Source organism: Salvia miltiorrhiza, chromosome 6 (assembly GCF_028751815.1).
Source record: "Salvia miltiorrhiza cultivar Shanhuang (shh) chromosome 6, IMPLAD_Smil_shh, whole genome shotgun sequence".
Taxonomy (NCBI): domain Eukaryota; kingdom Viridiplantae; phylum Streptophyta; class Magnoliopsida; order Lamiales; family Lamiaceae; genus Salvia; species Salvia miltiorrhiza.
Window position 1 is genome coordinate 27175954 of NC_080392.1, and position 13930 is coordinate 27189883.

The 13930-nt window shown below is 40.3% G+C and overlaps 1 protein-coding gene across 2 annotated transcripts; it reads right to left on the reverse strand.

The window, feature by feature from the left end:
- Positions 1-2684: 2684 nt before the first annotated feature.
- LOC130988964 (uncharacterized) lies at positions 2685-6680 on the reverse strand. Of its 2 annotated transcripts, none has more exons than XM_057912952.1 (5): positions 6167-6680; positions 4978-5537; positions 3214-3523; positions 3051-3132; positions 2685-2914 (listed from the first exon to the last, which is right to left on the reverse strand). In XM_057912952.1, exons 2-5 carry the CDS (start codon positions 5531-5533, stop codon positions 2846-2848), a joined length of 1017 nt encoding a protein of 338 aa, XP_057768935.1. In that variant the 5' UTR covers positions 5534-5537; positions 6167-6680; the 3' UTR covers positions 2685-2845. The 2 variants fall into 2 exon arrangements, with proteins under 2 accessions (XP_057768935.1, XP_057768936.1); XM_057912953.1 differs by having other exon boundaries at positions 4978-5937; positions 6167-6654.
- Positions 6681-13930: the final 7250 nt, after the last annotated feature.

Consider the following 13930-nt stretch of genomic DNA (forward strand, 5'->3'; position numbering starts at 1 on the left):
AAAAATAACCTATAGGTGTATTCCCCTCATACACCTATTCGAGATCCTCCGGACCTAACATGAATTGATGATATTATAATTTTCAATTTATTTGAATACTATGATTGTTATTTAGTGGACTACTATTTTAGAATTTCCATTTATTTATCGTTCTATTTTAATTGAATAAATTCATTGAATCAATTCATGTTGAGTGTAGTATGATTTTATATTTTTATTTTGTTTTATAATTATCATTTGAATTGATTTTAGTCTATTTAAATTTGTATAAAAATAAAAATAGTATTTAATAAAAAATAGATCATTGGGCGGGTTTGGCCCGACCTCCCGGTGGCTTGGATAAGGCAAGGCCGGGTTTGTAAAATTGTAGCCCAGCCGGGCTGGCCAATCCCACAAGCCCGGCGGGCTAGACCGGACTAGCCCGACCCACACAATTTTCCAGCTCTACTAAAAGTTGGGACGAAGTGGGTAATATTTAGTAATCAATATGATACAAATACCACAATTTAGTACTACTCCCTCCATCCATCAAAATTGGCAACAATTTCTTTTTTGTCATGTCCAATAAAAAATTGTAATCAAATACCACAATTTAGTATTACTCCCTCTATCCACCAAAATCAACAATAATTTTTTTTGTCATGTCCACGAAAAATTTGTCACTTTCATTTATAATAATAAAAGTTCACATAACTTCACTCACATTTAAAATGAGATCTTTCCTTCACTAACAATTTCACTCATATTTTATTAAAATTCATACCGATGATAATGTGGCAAATATTTTATGGACGGAGGGAGTAATATTTCGTAAAATTAACACATTCATTTTTATTGAAACCCCACTATTACTCAAATGCAAAGTATAATCCAACCACTACATGATGGACACGTGCTAGTATAGAGCTTGAAGGGGACCATTAAATGGTTTTTTTGTTAATTAATTCTAGAAGGGAGGAACCAATCCACATTCACTTTTACTGCCACGTCATCAAATTGCCCTTTTGGCCATGTGAAGAGTTTTCTCTCCAAGTTAGAGTTTTTTAGAGTTTATGCCAATCTTATGAAAGGAGTTGTATGAACGATTTTGAGATTATAGTTGTCTTGCTTTTGTTTTGTATGTTTCAAAATCTTCGCTTTGATATCAAATCTTACGTTCATGACTTTTGCAGGGCTGTGAACGAGTCAAACTACTCGTTAACTATTCGACATTTGGCTCGATAAAAATTTGATCGGTAATTTAATGAGCAGCTCGTTTAGGTAAACGAGTCAAGCTCGAGCATGGCGATACTCGACTCGCTAGCTCGTGAGCAAGTTCATTAAGTGATTTATCTTAAAAACATAAAATTATTAATTAAATGTCTTTTATTTTATACTATAATTAGTAATATTTAGATTAAGTATTTAATTAACATAATTTATTTACAAGAAAATAGTAAATATATTGCATTGTTGGAATAAAATAACTTATATATTTGAAAAATAACTTATGTATTATGAAAATAACTAAAATTTTAAATAAAAATTTAAATTTAAAAAATTCGATTAGGCTCGGTACTGTGTTCGACTCGATTAAAGCTCGATAGATAATTAAACGAGCAGCTCGATTAGCTAAACGAGTTAATATTGAGCAAGACATTATTCGGCTCGACTCAGCTCGATTATACACCTATTTTTGTGGTACCTAAAATTTTATTTCAATACACAAATAATTTTTGTTAAAAAAAATCTAATTAAATTACTCGTTTGCTCAGCAGGTTCACGTATTTATTTGTTTGACAAATACATTTAAAAAAAAAAATTGTATATCACCGCTGTTTACCTCTATCACTACATGTTTAAAAACTGTATATCACCGTTGTTTACCTCTATCACTACATGTTTACATTTACACTTTAAGTTTCTCTTAATAATAATTTTAATTTTTTTAAAAATAATATATGCCTTATTCATCATAAACATTAATTTATTCAACTAAATTCAAACAATATTCAACACGTACTTGTCAATTTTTTGTTCAGGTTCCTTGTTATTCACCAATTTCATATAAACGTTCATTAAATCGACAATACATGTTCATTAAGTTAATACTTCGATTTCGAAAATGAAATCATCAGTATGCTTTGAACCAATCTTTGGAGAATGAAATTTACTCTCGACTATCAGTATGCTTTGAACCAATCATTTGGAGATTAAACTTTACTTTGAACCAATTTTGGAGAGTGAAATTTACTACTTCCCAATATTGTTGGCCACATTTCCTTTTTGGTTTGTCCCATTATTGTTGGCCACTTTCTAAAAATGACAAAGTTTATTTTAATAAAGTCAACAATTACTCACTAATTAAGTCAACAATTGTTGGCCACTCTCTAAAAATGCCAAACTTACTCACTAATTTTGGTGGGCCACATTCAATTAAAATATAAATGTGGCCAACAATAGCGGGACGAAGAGAGTATAAACCATTCATTTACTCGTCAATTTTTTGTACAGGTTCCTTGTTATTCACCAATTTCATATAATTATTCATTAAATCGGCAAAACACGTTCATTGAGTTAACACTTGGATTCCGAAAATGAAACCCCTAGACCAAAAAGAGCTTGTAATTTTACTTTAATTACTCTTTTTTAGTGTATTCATGTATCAAAGTTTGATGGCATCATGATTGTTGGTGCAATTTGTGGTTCTAAGTTGTGATGATTATTTGATTAAGGCGAAAATGTATATTTCCCTGAAATTATGTCTTGGTGCATATGAAGCAGCTACAAATAGAACAAAACTTGAAATATAGAGAGCAGGAGATCCTTCTTCTCCTAGGAGGTGGTTGGTCTGAGAGAGTGCTTCTCATGACTTGAGCTTTTGTCTGAGCGTTATCTTTTCCATCGAAGCCGATCTCTTCTTCTCCAGTTTCATCTGCCCGAACAACTCAGTTAGTCAGACACGGGTTGAATTCAGTTACAATAAAAACTACGAATCTCTTGCACTTGATTTACAAAATATCCTATGAGATTTGAACCTAGAACCATCAAGAATATTGTGGTAAACGAACCTCGAGTTTGCGCATTGCAGCCTCGGCTTTGGCCTTTTGCAAGTTCTCCCAGGCAGAGATCTTGGCTTCCTCTCTCTGAAACCTGCACAAACATATTAAATCCTTTAAATTTCTAAGTTTGGAGAGTTTTTGGTAATCAGCAGAGCAGTTTCCATAGACATACTTGGACATGTTTTTTGACGACTCGGTAACGACCCAAGCTGTAGGTACGTCTCCTACGTGAGTCGAGTCCATCTCTTCTTCTACTTGTTGTTTCCTCGATCCTCTACAAGTGTCGGTGCCCTTGTCCACCTGGACGTCTCTAATATCATCTTTCCCTGCATGCAGGCGCTCTAACATAGGGATGGAGGAACGGGTGGAAAACGATAACCTTCCTTTGGAGGATGAACGGGTGCTCCCGTCGGGGCTCATTTGAGTAGCCACATCCCTGCGTGAAACTAGGGCTTCTTCCTCCTTGCCACCAAATTTCTCATCTGCCCATTAAATGTACACTGCATCATTGTAGCTTCAAACTATGTCTACGCATGATTATTTTGGATTCAAACAATTAATCCTCAAAGAGACAAATCCTTAAAGTAAACATGCCCCAAATCAATGAGTGCATAAATTTCATTTCTTCACTCGTATTTAATCATCAATGAATTTAGCATGTAATATTCGTGGAGAGGAAACGATATGAAATTGTAGTAAAGAATCAAATCAAAGAAAAGATAGGGTTAAGACCATACAAGAATTCCTATAAAAATGAAGGGATTTGGCCTCATTTGTTGCACTATAAAGAATCTCGATCTATGCCATTTAAACAATGAGATATTGAGGTTAAAAAAATAAGGCATAGTGTCCAAAAATATAAATTGCAGACTTTAGTGGGACAAACCAAAATGGCAAAGTGTGCATACTTTTGTGGGATGGAGGGAGTATAAAATATATTATTAAAACATAATAAATTTTGTAGAAACAATATCTTCTTTTCTTCAAAAAAAAAATACTAAAAAAAATACTCCCTCAATCCCTCAAAGATAATCTGTTTTTGCCATTTTGATACATCCACAAAAAATAATCCATTTCCATTTATAGACATCACCCCACAACATATTAACCTCAATATATCAACTTATTTACCTATTCTACCACATGATGGATCTCTTTCTTCATTCACAATACAATTAATTATCATTATTAACATTATCTTTTAAGTGAGACCCCTTTTCCACTCACAAGATTCTCGATCACTTTTATTAAAACTAGTGTTGTTCCCTTCTAAAACTATTTTTTGGGGATGAAGAGAGTAATATTTTTGAATATGAAATGTTAAAAGTATATTTTTGAATATGAAATGTTAAAAGTTTTACTAACAGTTATCAAGTAAAAAAAAAAAGTTTTTAACAGTTATTTTCATTCTAAAAAATATTACTATTATTTTCAAAATTATAATCAAGATTTGCCATCTCATCGATTCAGTCATTACATATCTAATCAATGAAAGCATACTCAAAAGTTGCATTTTCCACCATTCTCTCTCTCATTCTACAAAATGCCAGAACTTACATAGAATCTAACAAAATCTTATCATATACCTACAAATTCACACCATCAGGCACCCATTGAGACATAACCATAATCCTAAATTCTTAATAAAACCAAACAAGCTCTCACAGCCTCCTATACAAGTACGAGAGGAGATTCGAGTATATGCTAGGTTCAGCCATAGAAGTAAATCCACATCAACTTGTGACGACCAAGGTTACAGACTAGCTCAACTCATATCACCAAAGCTGAGCATATTAGTGGGAATTCATAACCAATTACATGTGAATCAGCCAATGCATAACACTTTCTCAATTTTAATAGTTTGCCATCAATCAATGCACAAACAATAATCAATGAATTACTAAAGAGGCCAGAGCGAGAAGATAAGACTCCGTACCTTGAGAACTAGGCTCAGAAGTTTCGCTAAGCATATCAGACAAGCCGAGCATACTAGCACCGTGTCTCCTGTTGTCTTCAGCATACAAGGAACGAGACCGTGCAGCCATTTCAGACTCATAATGAACAGATAAACCCTCCGGGACCAAGACCCCGGTAGTAAGAGGCGAATTGGCCATGAAATTCCTCACAGCCCCGCCCTCGTGTACAGGCATGGTGGGGGAGTAGTTAGGCAAGTATACAAGTCCCATAGGAGTCGGCCCCAAAGGACCACTCTTGGACTTGGGCCGTCTCTGAGCAGCCGCAGTGTTGAAGGCGCCAAACCCCGAAATCGGGCTAGTGATCCATCTCTCGGCATCATCCCATTTCGAAGGCACAGTCCTCCCACTATTGAAGGGCATCAATGCAGCAGCAGAGACATGCCTCCTACTACTGCTTGCAGGCAACGGCACTCTCTCAGAGCTCCACGTCTTCGGCAAGTGATCACCATACTCGGGTGTCCCCGGGCTAGTGAAGGCACCGGAGTTCCTAAAAGGCGGCCCCGAATTCCTTCTCATGACTCTAAATTTAGATCAAATGTAGGTTAAAATCCTTGCACCACCCCCTCCAAAAGCTCAAAAACACATGAGAAAATCATAAAACTAACAAATTCTCAAGTAAAACAATCAAGAATTCAGATCTAATTGCTCAAGAAATTAACAAAACAAGCATGAAATGCCTATAGCCCCCCCTCTTCCCTACAAAAGTTAAGTCCACCTATCAAAATACTCAGACAAAGAAATGCAGGCAATGCAACATATGACATATGTTTGCTAATACAAGTGCAAAATACTTCCAAAAAGCTCCATTTTTTTTTCTGCAGTCTGCAAGTTTATGGGGCGCCGCAGCGGGGCCCACGGAGGACTGGTGATGTCGTTGTTACAGCCAAGAATTGGCTGATGAAATCAATCCACACACACCCCTACAATGGATGCTGACAGCATTTAGGCACACAACCAAAATTCTCGAAGCTCTAAAACCCCACACCCTTCTTCCATAACCACATAAAAACACAACCTTTCGCTGGCAAAGATGGCTACACAGTTGTTACTTTTCCCCAAATTCCCTTCACCACCTTCACACACACATACGCACAAATGGGACCAGAAAATGAAAGGCAAAAAGGAAATGCGCTTTTCCCAAGAAGTTACCTTTAATTGAGTCAAGGCCCCGCCCCAGATGAAGAAATCAAAGCAGTGACCGTGAGTAGTTCAAGCTCTTGCCTTTTGATGAAATATTGTAGAATAATGAGATGAGATGGGTCCAAAATCTTCTTTTTTCTTTTTGCTGTTTTGGGTAATGGGGTTTTGGAATTGTTTAATGGGAGCTAAGATTTTTTCGAATGGGAAAGGAAAACTAGGTAGTTTGAAGATGGGAATAGAAAAGTATAGCTGAGGGAAATAATGGGTGTGGTGATTTGAATTCTCTGCACCTGAAGACTCAGTTTTTTTCAATAATAAATTAATGGAGGAAGGAGGAGAGAGAGAGAAGGTGAAGAAGGTTGAGTTGGCAGATGATGTCTCTCATTTCATTTCCAATCCATGTGAGGATACTCCCAAAACATACGGGCCCTCTCTGGATCGACTTTGGATCTCTCTCTCTCTCTTTGCTGGGTGGTGATTTCGCCAAAACATATTTGGCAAATGGATTTGTAAATTTGTTTGGATCTTGACATTTTACTATAGTCACTAGTCAGCAATTAGCTCAACAACTAAAGATGTATGTGCACAAAATTCCATATCTCAGCACAAATTTTAGAATTTCAATAGTTTTGATACTACTCCCTCCATCCCACCGAAAGTGGTGCGTATTTCTTTTTAGGCTGTCCCACCGAAAATAATATTTTTTTTATAATAATTTTACACTATAAACAATATGATCCCATACACATTTACACACCTTTACACTACAATCTTATTCTCTTTAAATCCCGTGCCCAAAAAAAGTGCACCATTTTTCGGTGGGACGGATGGAGTATTTGAATTCGAATTTTGATTTCACCGATTTTAACCAGCTAAACTATTTTATACACCCTCTATTCCATAAAAGTAAATAATGTGTGATAACACGAATTTTAAAAAATTCTATAAAGTATAGTATGAGTGGAGAAATGATCACACATTAATTGTGATGTTTAGTGCGAAAATTATTACTCCCTCCGTCCACCAAAAAAAACTCTTACTTGCCCTTAAATATTTGTCCACGAAATAAACTCCTACTCTGCTTTTTGGACAATTATACCATCCCTTGCTTTTAAAATTACTACACTTTTACCTATTGGGCCCACTTTACTCTACCATTATTAAATGACGATTTTATAAAAAAAAAGAAAAGAAAAAACCTAAAAAAAACCCTTGAAAGCACAGAAGGAGCAGACTAAGGGCCGAACCTCATTAAAACCTTTTCACTGAAAACCCAGTGGGAAAAACCGTGAAAAGGAAAAAAGAGTACTCGTCTAAACACAAAACGAAAGTAGGGAAGAGCGGAAGGGAAAGTTTCCGGAACTCCGGCCTAACCATCGTCCCCAAACTATCCCGGCTCTCACCCCACGAGAAAAAAAAAAAAAAAACTAAACGGGCGGTTAGAACCAAACAGCCACCCATCAGCCCCAACTACCGTTTCTGACGCAGATGGCTATGCGAAGCCATGTCAAGACGAACCGCAGCCCTAATCTCCTCAATCTCGTGCGGCCACCACCCTTCCGAACGTTGTTGGTTAGCCATTAAATCGGCCGCCTTGTTTCCTTCTCTAAAGATGTGAGAAACCTGCAGCGAGAAATCATCTAACATCTTTAAAATCCTATTCCACGCCGCCTTAAAACGCCAAGGCACATTCAAAGAACGAGAATTAAGAATGAGTATCACGTAGGTGGAATCGGCTTCAATCCAAAGTCTGTGCCATCCACGATTGTGAGCAATTTGAATCGCCGAGATAACTGCCAGTAGCTCTGCTTCAAAGGCAAAACCCGAGCCACCTTTGAAGTGAAAACAACCACGCACCACATTCCAGTTATCTCTAAACACCCCACCTGCAGCAATAGTGCCCGGAGTTCCCGTCGCTGAACCATCAGTATTCACTTTGATCCACGGCGCCACCGGTGGCCACCAATGTACCTCCACAAACTCCGGAGGAGGAGCACTCCTGGTATTAACACCCACTGCCCGGAGAATCAGATAATCCGACCAAGAATTCCACATGTAGCCTAATTTAGCAAAGTTATTATCAATCTCTTTGAAAGCAACTTTCACAGTGTGGATGACACGACGTGCTTCGAACTTTTGATTATCAAAGATACAATTGTTTCTCTGCATCCAAATGGCCCAGATGACCGTGATGATACCCGCTTTCCAGAAATTACCGATGAGGGGACTAAGTTTATACTGCCAAGCTACCACCAAAAAACTATGAATATCACTCTCTTGCAACCCTTGCGTGAAATTGAACCACCCAAGGAACGTAACCCAAATATTCTTCACACGCTCACAATTCCAGAAAAGGTGATCCTGAGACTCACTTCCTTTTAAGCAAAGCAAACAAACGTTAGGCGTGATCATACCGTAGCGGATAAGGCGATCATAAGTCGGCATTCTATTATGAAGAAGACGCCAACAGATCAAGGAACGTCGAATCGGAATAAAGGATTCCCAAAGCCAAGAACCCCAAGACACCTTCGGAAAATGATGACAATGCTTGTTGAAGGCCAGCGCAGTAGTGACATTCCCGTGCAACGAGGGTTTCCAGAAACGCACATCTCCGTCAGTGCCCAGAGGAGTGAGCAAAATATCACACACTATCTCAGGAAAAGCATTAACAAAGGCTTGCGTGAAATGCCAGACCCCATCATAGAAGTAATCTGCCACCGATTGAGTAAGAAACGGAAGCATGAAATGTGGAATACCGCATTTATTCAAAAGATTATACCCAAGCCAGTCGTCATACCAGAACGAAGTAGAAGCGCCATCACCAATATACGAGTACGAATCCGCCACCAAACCATCAATTTCCTCACATAAGCTCATCCAGATAGTAGAAGCAGCCACCAGAGATTTACTACGCCCAAAGCGATCGAGATATCTATCTCTAATTAAATCATATCCGAACTCACGCCCACCAACCACCTTCCACGCCATTTTCATGAGATAGCTCTTATTCATGAGGTCGAACGACCTTACCCCGAGACCGCCCTCCTCCTTAATCGAGCAGACCCTTTTCCAACTCACAGAACAGGACGGCGTTTGCTTGATGTTGCCAGTCCAAAGAAAATTACGGCAGCACGCATCGAGCTCCTTAATAAGAGCTGTCGGCCATCTATAAACCATCATGGAGTGCGTCAGGGAGCTTTGGATAACCGACCTGATCAGGCAAATCCTCCCAGCCATCGACAACTGTAATCCCTTCCATCTCGCGAACTTGTTGATCACACGATCATGTATCGGTCGAAGATATGAAGCACGCACACGGCCCTTAAAGATAGGAACCCCAAGGTAAGAAATCGGAAAATTGCCCTGAGAAAACCTCAATATGCTCCGTATAGCCCTGCAGGTCTGAGATGGAACTTTGCTAGTAAAAAAAAATTGCGACTTATCCTGGCTAACAATTTGATCAGAAATTTGACCATAATACTCCATAATTTTCTGAATGGTATGAGCGTTCGTGACCGTAGCATGACAGAAAACCAGAATATCATCCGCATATAAAAGATGAGTGGGAAAATTAATTCCCTGTGTCATTTGCATCGGTGTAAGGGTGCCCGCGCTAACACAATTTGCAAAGAACCTACCAAGAACATCCTCGGCGATTCCAAAAAGAATCGGAGAAAGAGGATCGCCCTGACGAACACCCCTTGAACACGCAAAATAGCCTTTAAGCTGACCATTGTACAGAATAGAAATCCTAGCCGAATGAAGCAGAATCTCAATCCAACTAATGAACTTTGGATCATAGCCAGCAACACGAAGAACGTTAAGCAGAAAGTCCCAGTTAAGAGTATCAAAAGCTTTTTTGATGTCAATCTTGCAAGCCATGTTTTGACCACGGCTCGTACGATGCATACAGTTCACTCCTTCCGACCCAATCAGAATACAATCGTGAATGGAACGGCCACTAATAAAACCAAACTGATGACGGGAAACATAAACAGCAGCAACCTGACTCAGTCTAGACGCCAACACCTTAGTAATAATCTTGTAAAGAAAGTTGGACAAAACAATCGGTCTCAGATCCGAGACCGAATTGACGACATCTTTCTTAGGGATCAACACCAAGGTATTAGAATTACAGCCTTGAGGAAGATAAGAATTCCTGAAAAAAGCTTGAACAGCACACCAAATATCCACTTTAATAATCGACCAACAATGCTGAAAGAACTTACCCGAGAAACCATCTGGCCCTGGCGAGCTGTTCGGCTCCATCTGAAAAACCACAGCAGAAATTTCCTCTTCATCCGGCAAACGAATGAGCGAATTATTATAACGATTTTCAACCATCTCCTCAATAACCGCCTCCACCGCCGTAATATCAGTATTAGTATGGCTGCTAGTCGAAAACAAAGAAGAGAAAAAATCCACGATATGATCTCCAATAGCCGTCTGATCATAATTCATAACACCATTGATCTCCATGTGAGAAACGATGTGAGGTTTACGACGAAACCTAAGCATTGCATGAAAGAACTTCGTGTTCCTGTCTCCGTCTTGAAGCCAAGACACCCGACTTTTTTGCTGTAAAAGCGAGCTCTGCCTGGAAAGCACAACGTTGATCTTAGCTTGGGCCTCCACTTCTTTATCAAAGAGATCCTCCGTGTAACCATCCCTGGCAATCTGATCTTGAATCTCCAAAAGCTCTTGTTGAGTATTCATGATACAAGAATCCACATTTCCAAAAACATTCCGATTCCACTCGCGAAGAACCTGCCGAAGACGCTTTAATTTATGCATAACTTTAAAAATCGGGCAACCAATCTCGGTATCCATATGCCAGGACCCTTCCACCGTATTGAGAAAATCCGGATGTAAGGTCCACATGTTAAGGAACTTAAAGAAACGATGGCGAGGAGGAGCATCCACCATGCAATGAAGAACAAGCGGCGAATGATCCGAGGTAATACGTGGAAGAGCTTGAACAAAAACCGAACTCCAGAGATTCGCAAAAGAGTCAGCATAAATCGCTCTATCCAGACGAGACTCCACATGGGTTGGCATAAATCTACGACCAGACCACGTATAATGCAGACCAACCGTAGGCGCCTCAATGAAACCGGAGGCTTCAATGAAATCACAGAACTCCGCACAAGAAGTAGAGTTAGGCATACAGTCACTACTTCTTTCATGGGCGCCTTTCACCGCATTAAAATCGCCAATAAAGACAACATTACCATCAATATGATCCAGAAGATCCAACCACAAACGACGTCTGCCAGCATACGTGTTAACGCCATGCACCACCGCGATTTTAAAATTCCACGTCGACCATCTGCAGTTCATGAGAACCACCTGCTCCGAGGAGAAAATCACATCATGAGTAACAGAAGGATGAGAAAAAACCCAAATATTCGAACTCATGTTGTGTCTTGAATTTTGAAAACAAGGAATAAGATTCAGAGAACGCCAAAATCTTGAATAAGTCTTCTTGAGATTCGTCTTAGGCTCAATAATCCCAACAATCACAGGGGAGAAGGAGTCGCAATGCTCCTTTAAAACTCGTTTGGACTCGTCCGTAAGGCCCCGGACATTCCATACGAGGACATTCATCATAAAGACTGAGAATTCGTGTTCGGGTTTTCACCCGATTCCACTTCAGCTGCCCAACTCTTGGCCGCCACATTATTCAGGGCTCTATCATTCTTCGAGCTCCCTGACGTAATAATGAAATCTCGAGGTTTATCTCCTGCTTCCCAAGCTTTGTAAAGTTTATTTTTGATGAAATCTTCAGCCTGTTGGTTAGGTTGCTGGTTAGGTTGCTGCTCCACCGACTTTCGGAGACGACTCTTGATACTATCTTCCCCACGAATCATCGGTTTCTTTGCCGCCAAAGATTTCGGCGGTCTCCCCCTTTTTTTCACCTGCGCCTCCGCCTCACAATTCCTGAAAGTTTCCACTATCCGCTGAGCTTTGATAGCGCTTTCCATCATCCTTTCCTGTTTCTCCCAATTTTTATCCTGATTGTCCGAACTTTCAAAAATAACGATCTGTTGTGAATTTGCTTCAGGCAGTGTATTGCCAACATCCGACTGCCCATCAGACTCGTCTCCCCAATCTCTCTCTTCCGTAACCGGCATAGTGATCGCCTGTAAGATATCCGGACCCGATGTCAATCTATCTCCATTGACATCCTCAAAATCAATATTCCTATCAATTAAAGCCAACGACTGATTGTGGTTCTTTGTTCCCCGCGGTGTCTGAATCTGCTCTTCTTCAACAGCAACCTGTTCCAAAACCCCCAACTGATTTATAATCTGCTCTTCTTCGACAGCCACCTGTTCCAAAACCCCAAACTGATTTTCAGTGATAATCTGCGGTCTTTGAGCTTGGGCAGTCCTATTCTGGTCCCAAGATTTAGGCTTCCAGTTAGGTGCCCTAACATCATTGGCAGCTCCTTTATTAATTATTTCATTGTCTTTACCCAGCGGCATGTCTTTGGCCTTCCCCTTCCTGCTGTCCTCCTTGGAATTGTTCTTCATTCTATTGCAGTTATCAATAGAATGTCCAGTGATCTTACACTTAGAGCAGAAGGCCGGGAGTTGTTCGAATTCAAATTCGACGTGAAAGGAACGTTCTTCCCCGTCAACCAGCAAAGCCTCCGGAAGAGGACGCGAGAGATCAATTTCCAACAAAATTCTAGCATAATGTCCAGCAGCACCACGTGCAGAAGCCCCATCAACTTTAATAGGCGATCCCATCGCCCTTCCAATACCCGTAATGACATCCAGAGTCCAAAATTCTAAGGGCAAATAATAAATGCGCATCCAAACTTCACAAAGTGAGGAAATTTCTTTATAGGGATCGAAGAATCTTACCCATTCGCGTAATCGCATGGTTCCGAAAGGTAACTCCCAAGAGGTGCTTTTCTGAACTAACGCCTTGTCTTCAGCGGTATTAAATTTAATAGTGTAGAAGCTCTTTCCCATGGGGATGATTTGCCAAGCATTGTCAAAATTCCAAGCCACCTGAAGATCACGTTTAAGATCCGTGAGAAGACGCGGCTTCTCTCCTTTCCTAAGAAGAAGACGACCAATTAAAGCATGCTCAAATTGATTTATCTTGGGCAGCAGATGCTCTTTTGGCACCCTAAGCGTTGGTATTTCACCAGAGAAATCCGGTTGCAGCGAAGTGAAGCGATGAACAAGCACATCCGGCGTACGTTCAATTTGTCGGGGTCTCCTCAGAAGCGAAGCAAAAGAAGTGGTGCTCGGCCGATGAAGCTCCGTCGCCGATGCATTCTTAGTATTGTTTTCCTTGATCAAATCCGGAACCCTAGTATTGGATGTCGTCGGCGTAGATTCCTCAGCCACACCCTTAGGAGATTCAGCAGCAAATTTCTCTTTGTCGTGACATTCTCCATGGCTATGACTAGAGAAATTATTGGAAACTTTCGGCAGATTCAGCCCTGACTTATCAACCATTATCGACAACTGTTGTTGGTTGATTTGCATGGTTGGCGTCGATGACTTGCTCGTCGACGTTGGCGGCATCGGTTGGTCGTTCGACGGCGTGCCGGCGATCTCAGCAAAGAAATCCATTTTCCTGAAGGGAGCGGACCTTCACCAATGGCTGCAGGGCGGAGGCGGAGGTGGCGAACGCCGGGTGGCGGAGCCACCAGATCGGGCCACCAGAAACACCAGCCAACACCCACCAGAACGTGTATACCTTCGACGGGATCCGAGGGCGAGCAGCGTCTGCAACCCTCTCTGCGCCGGC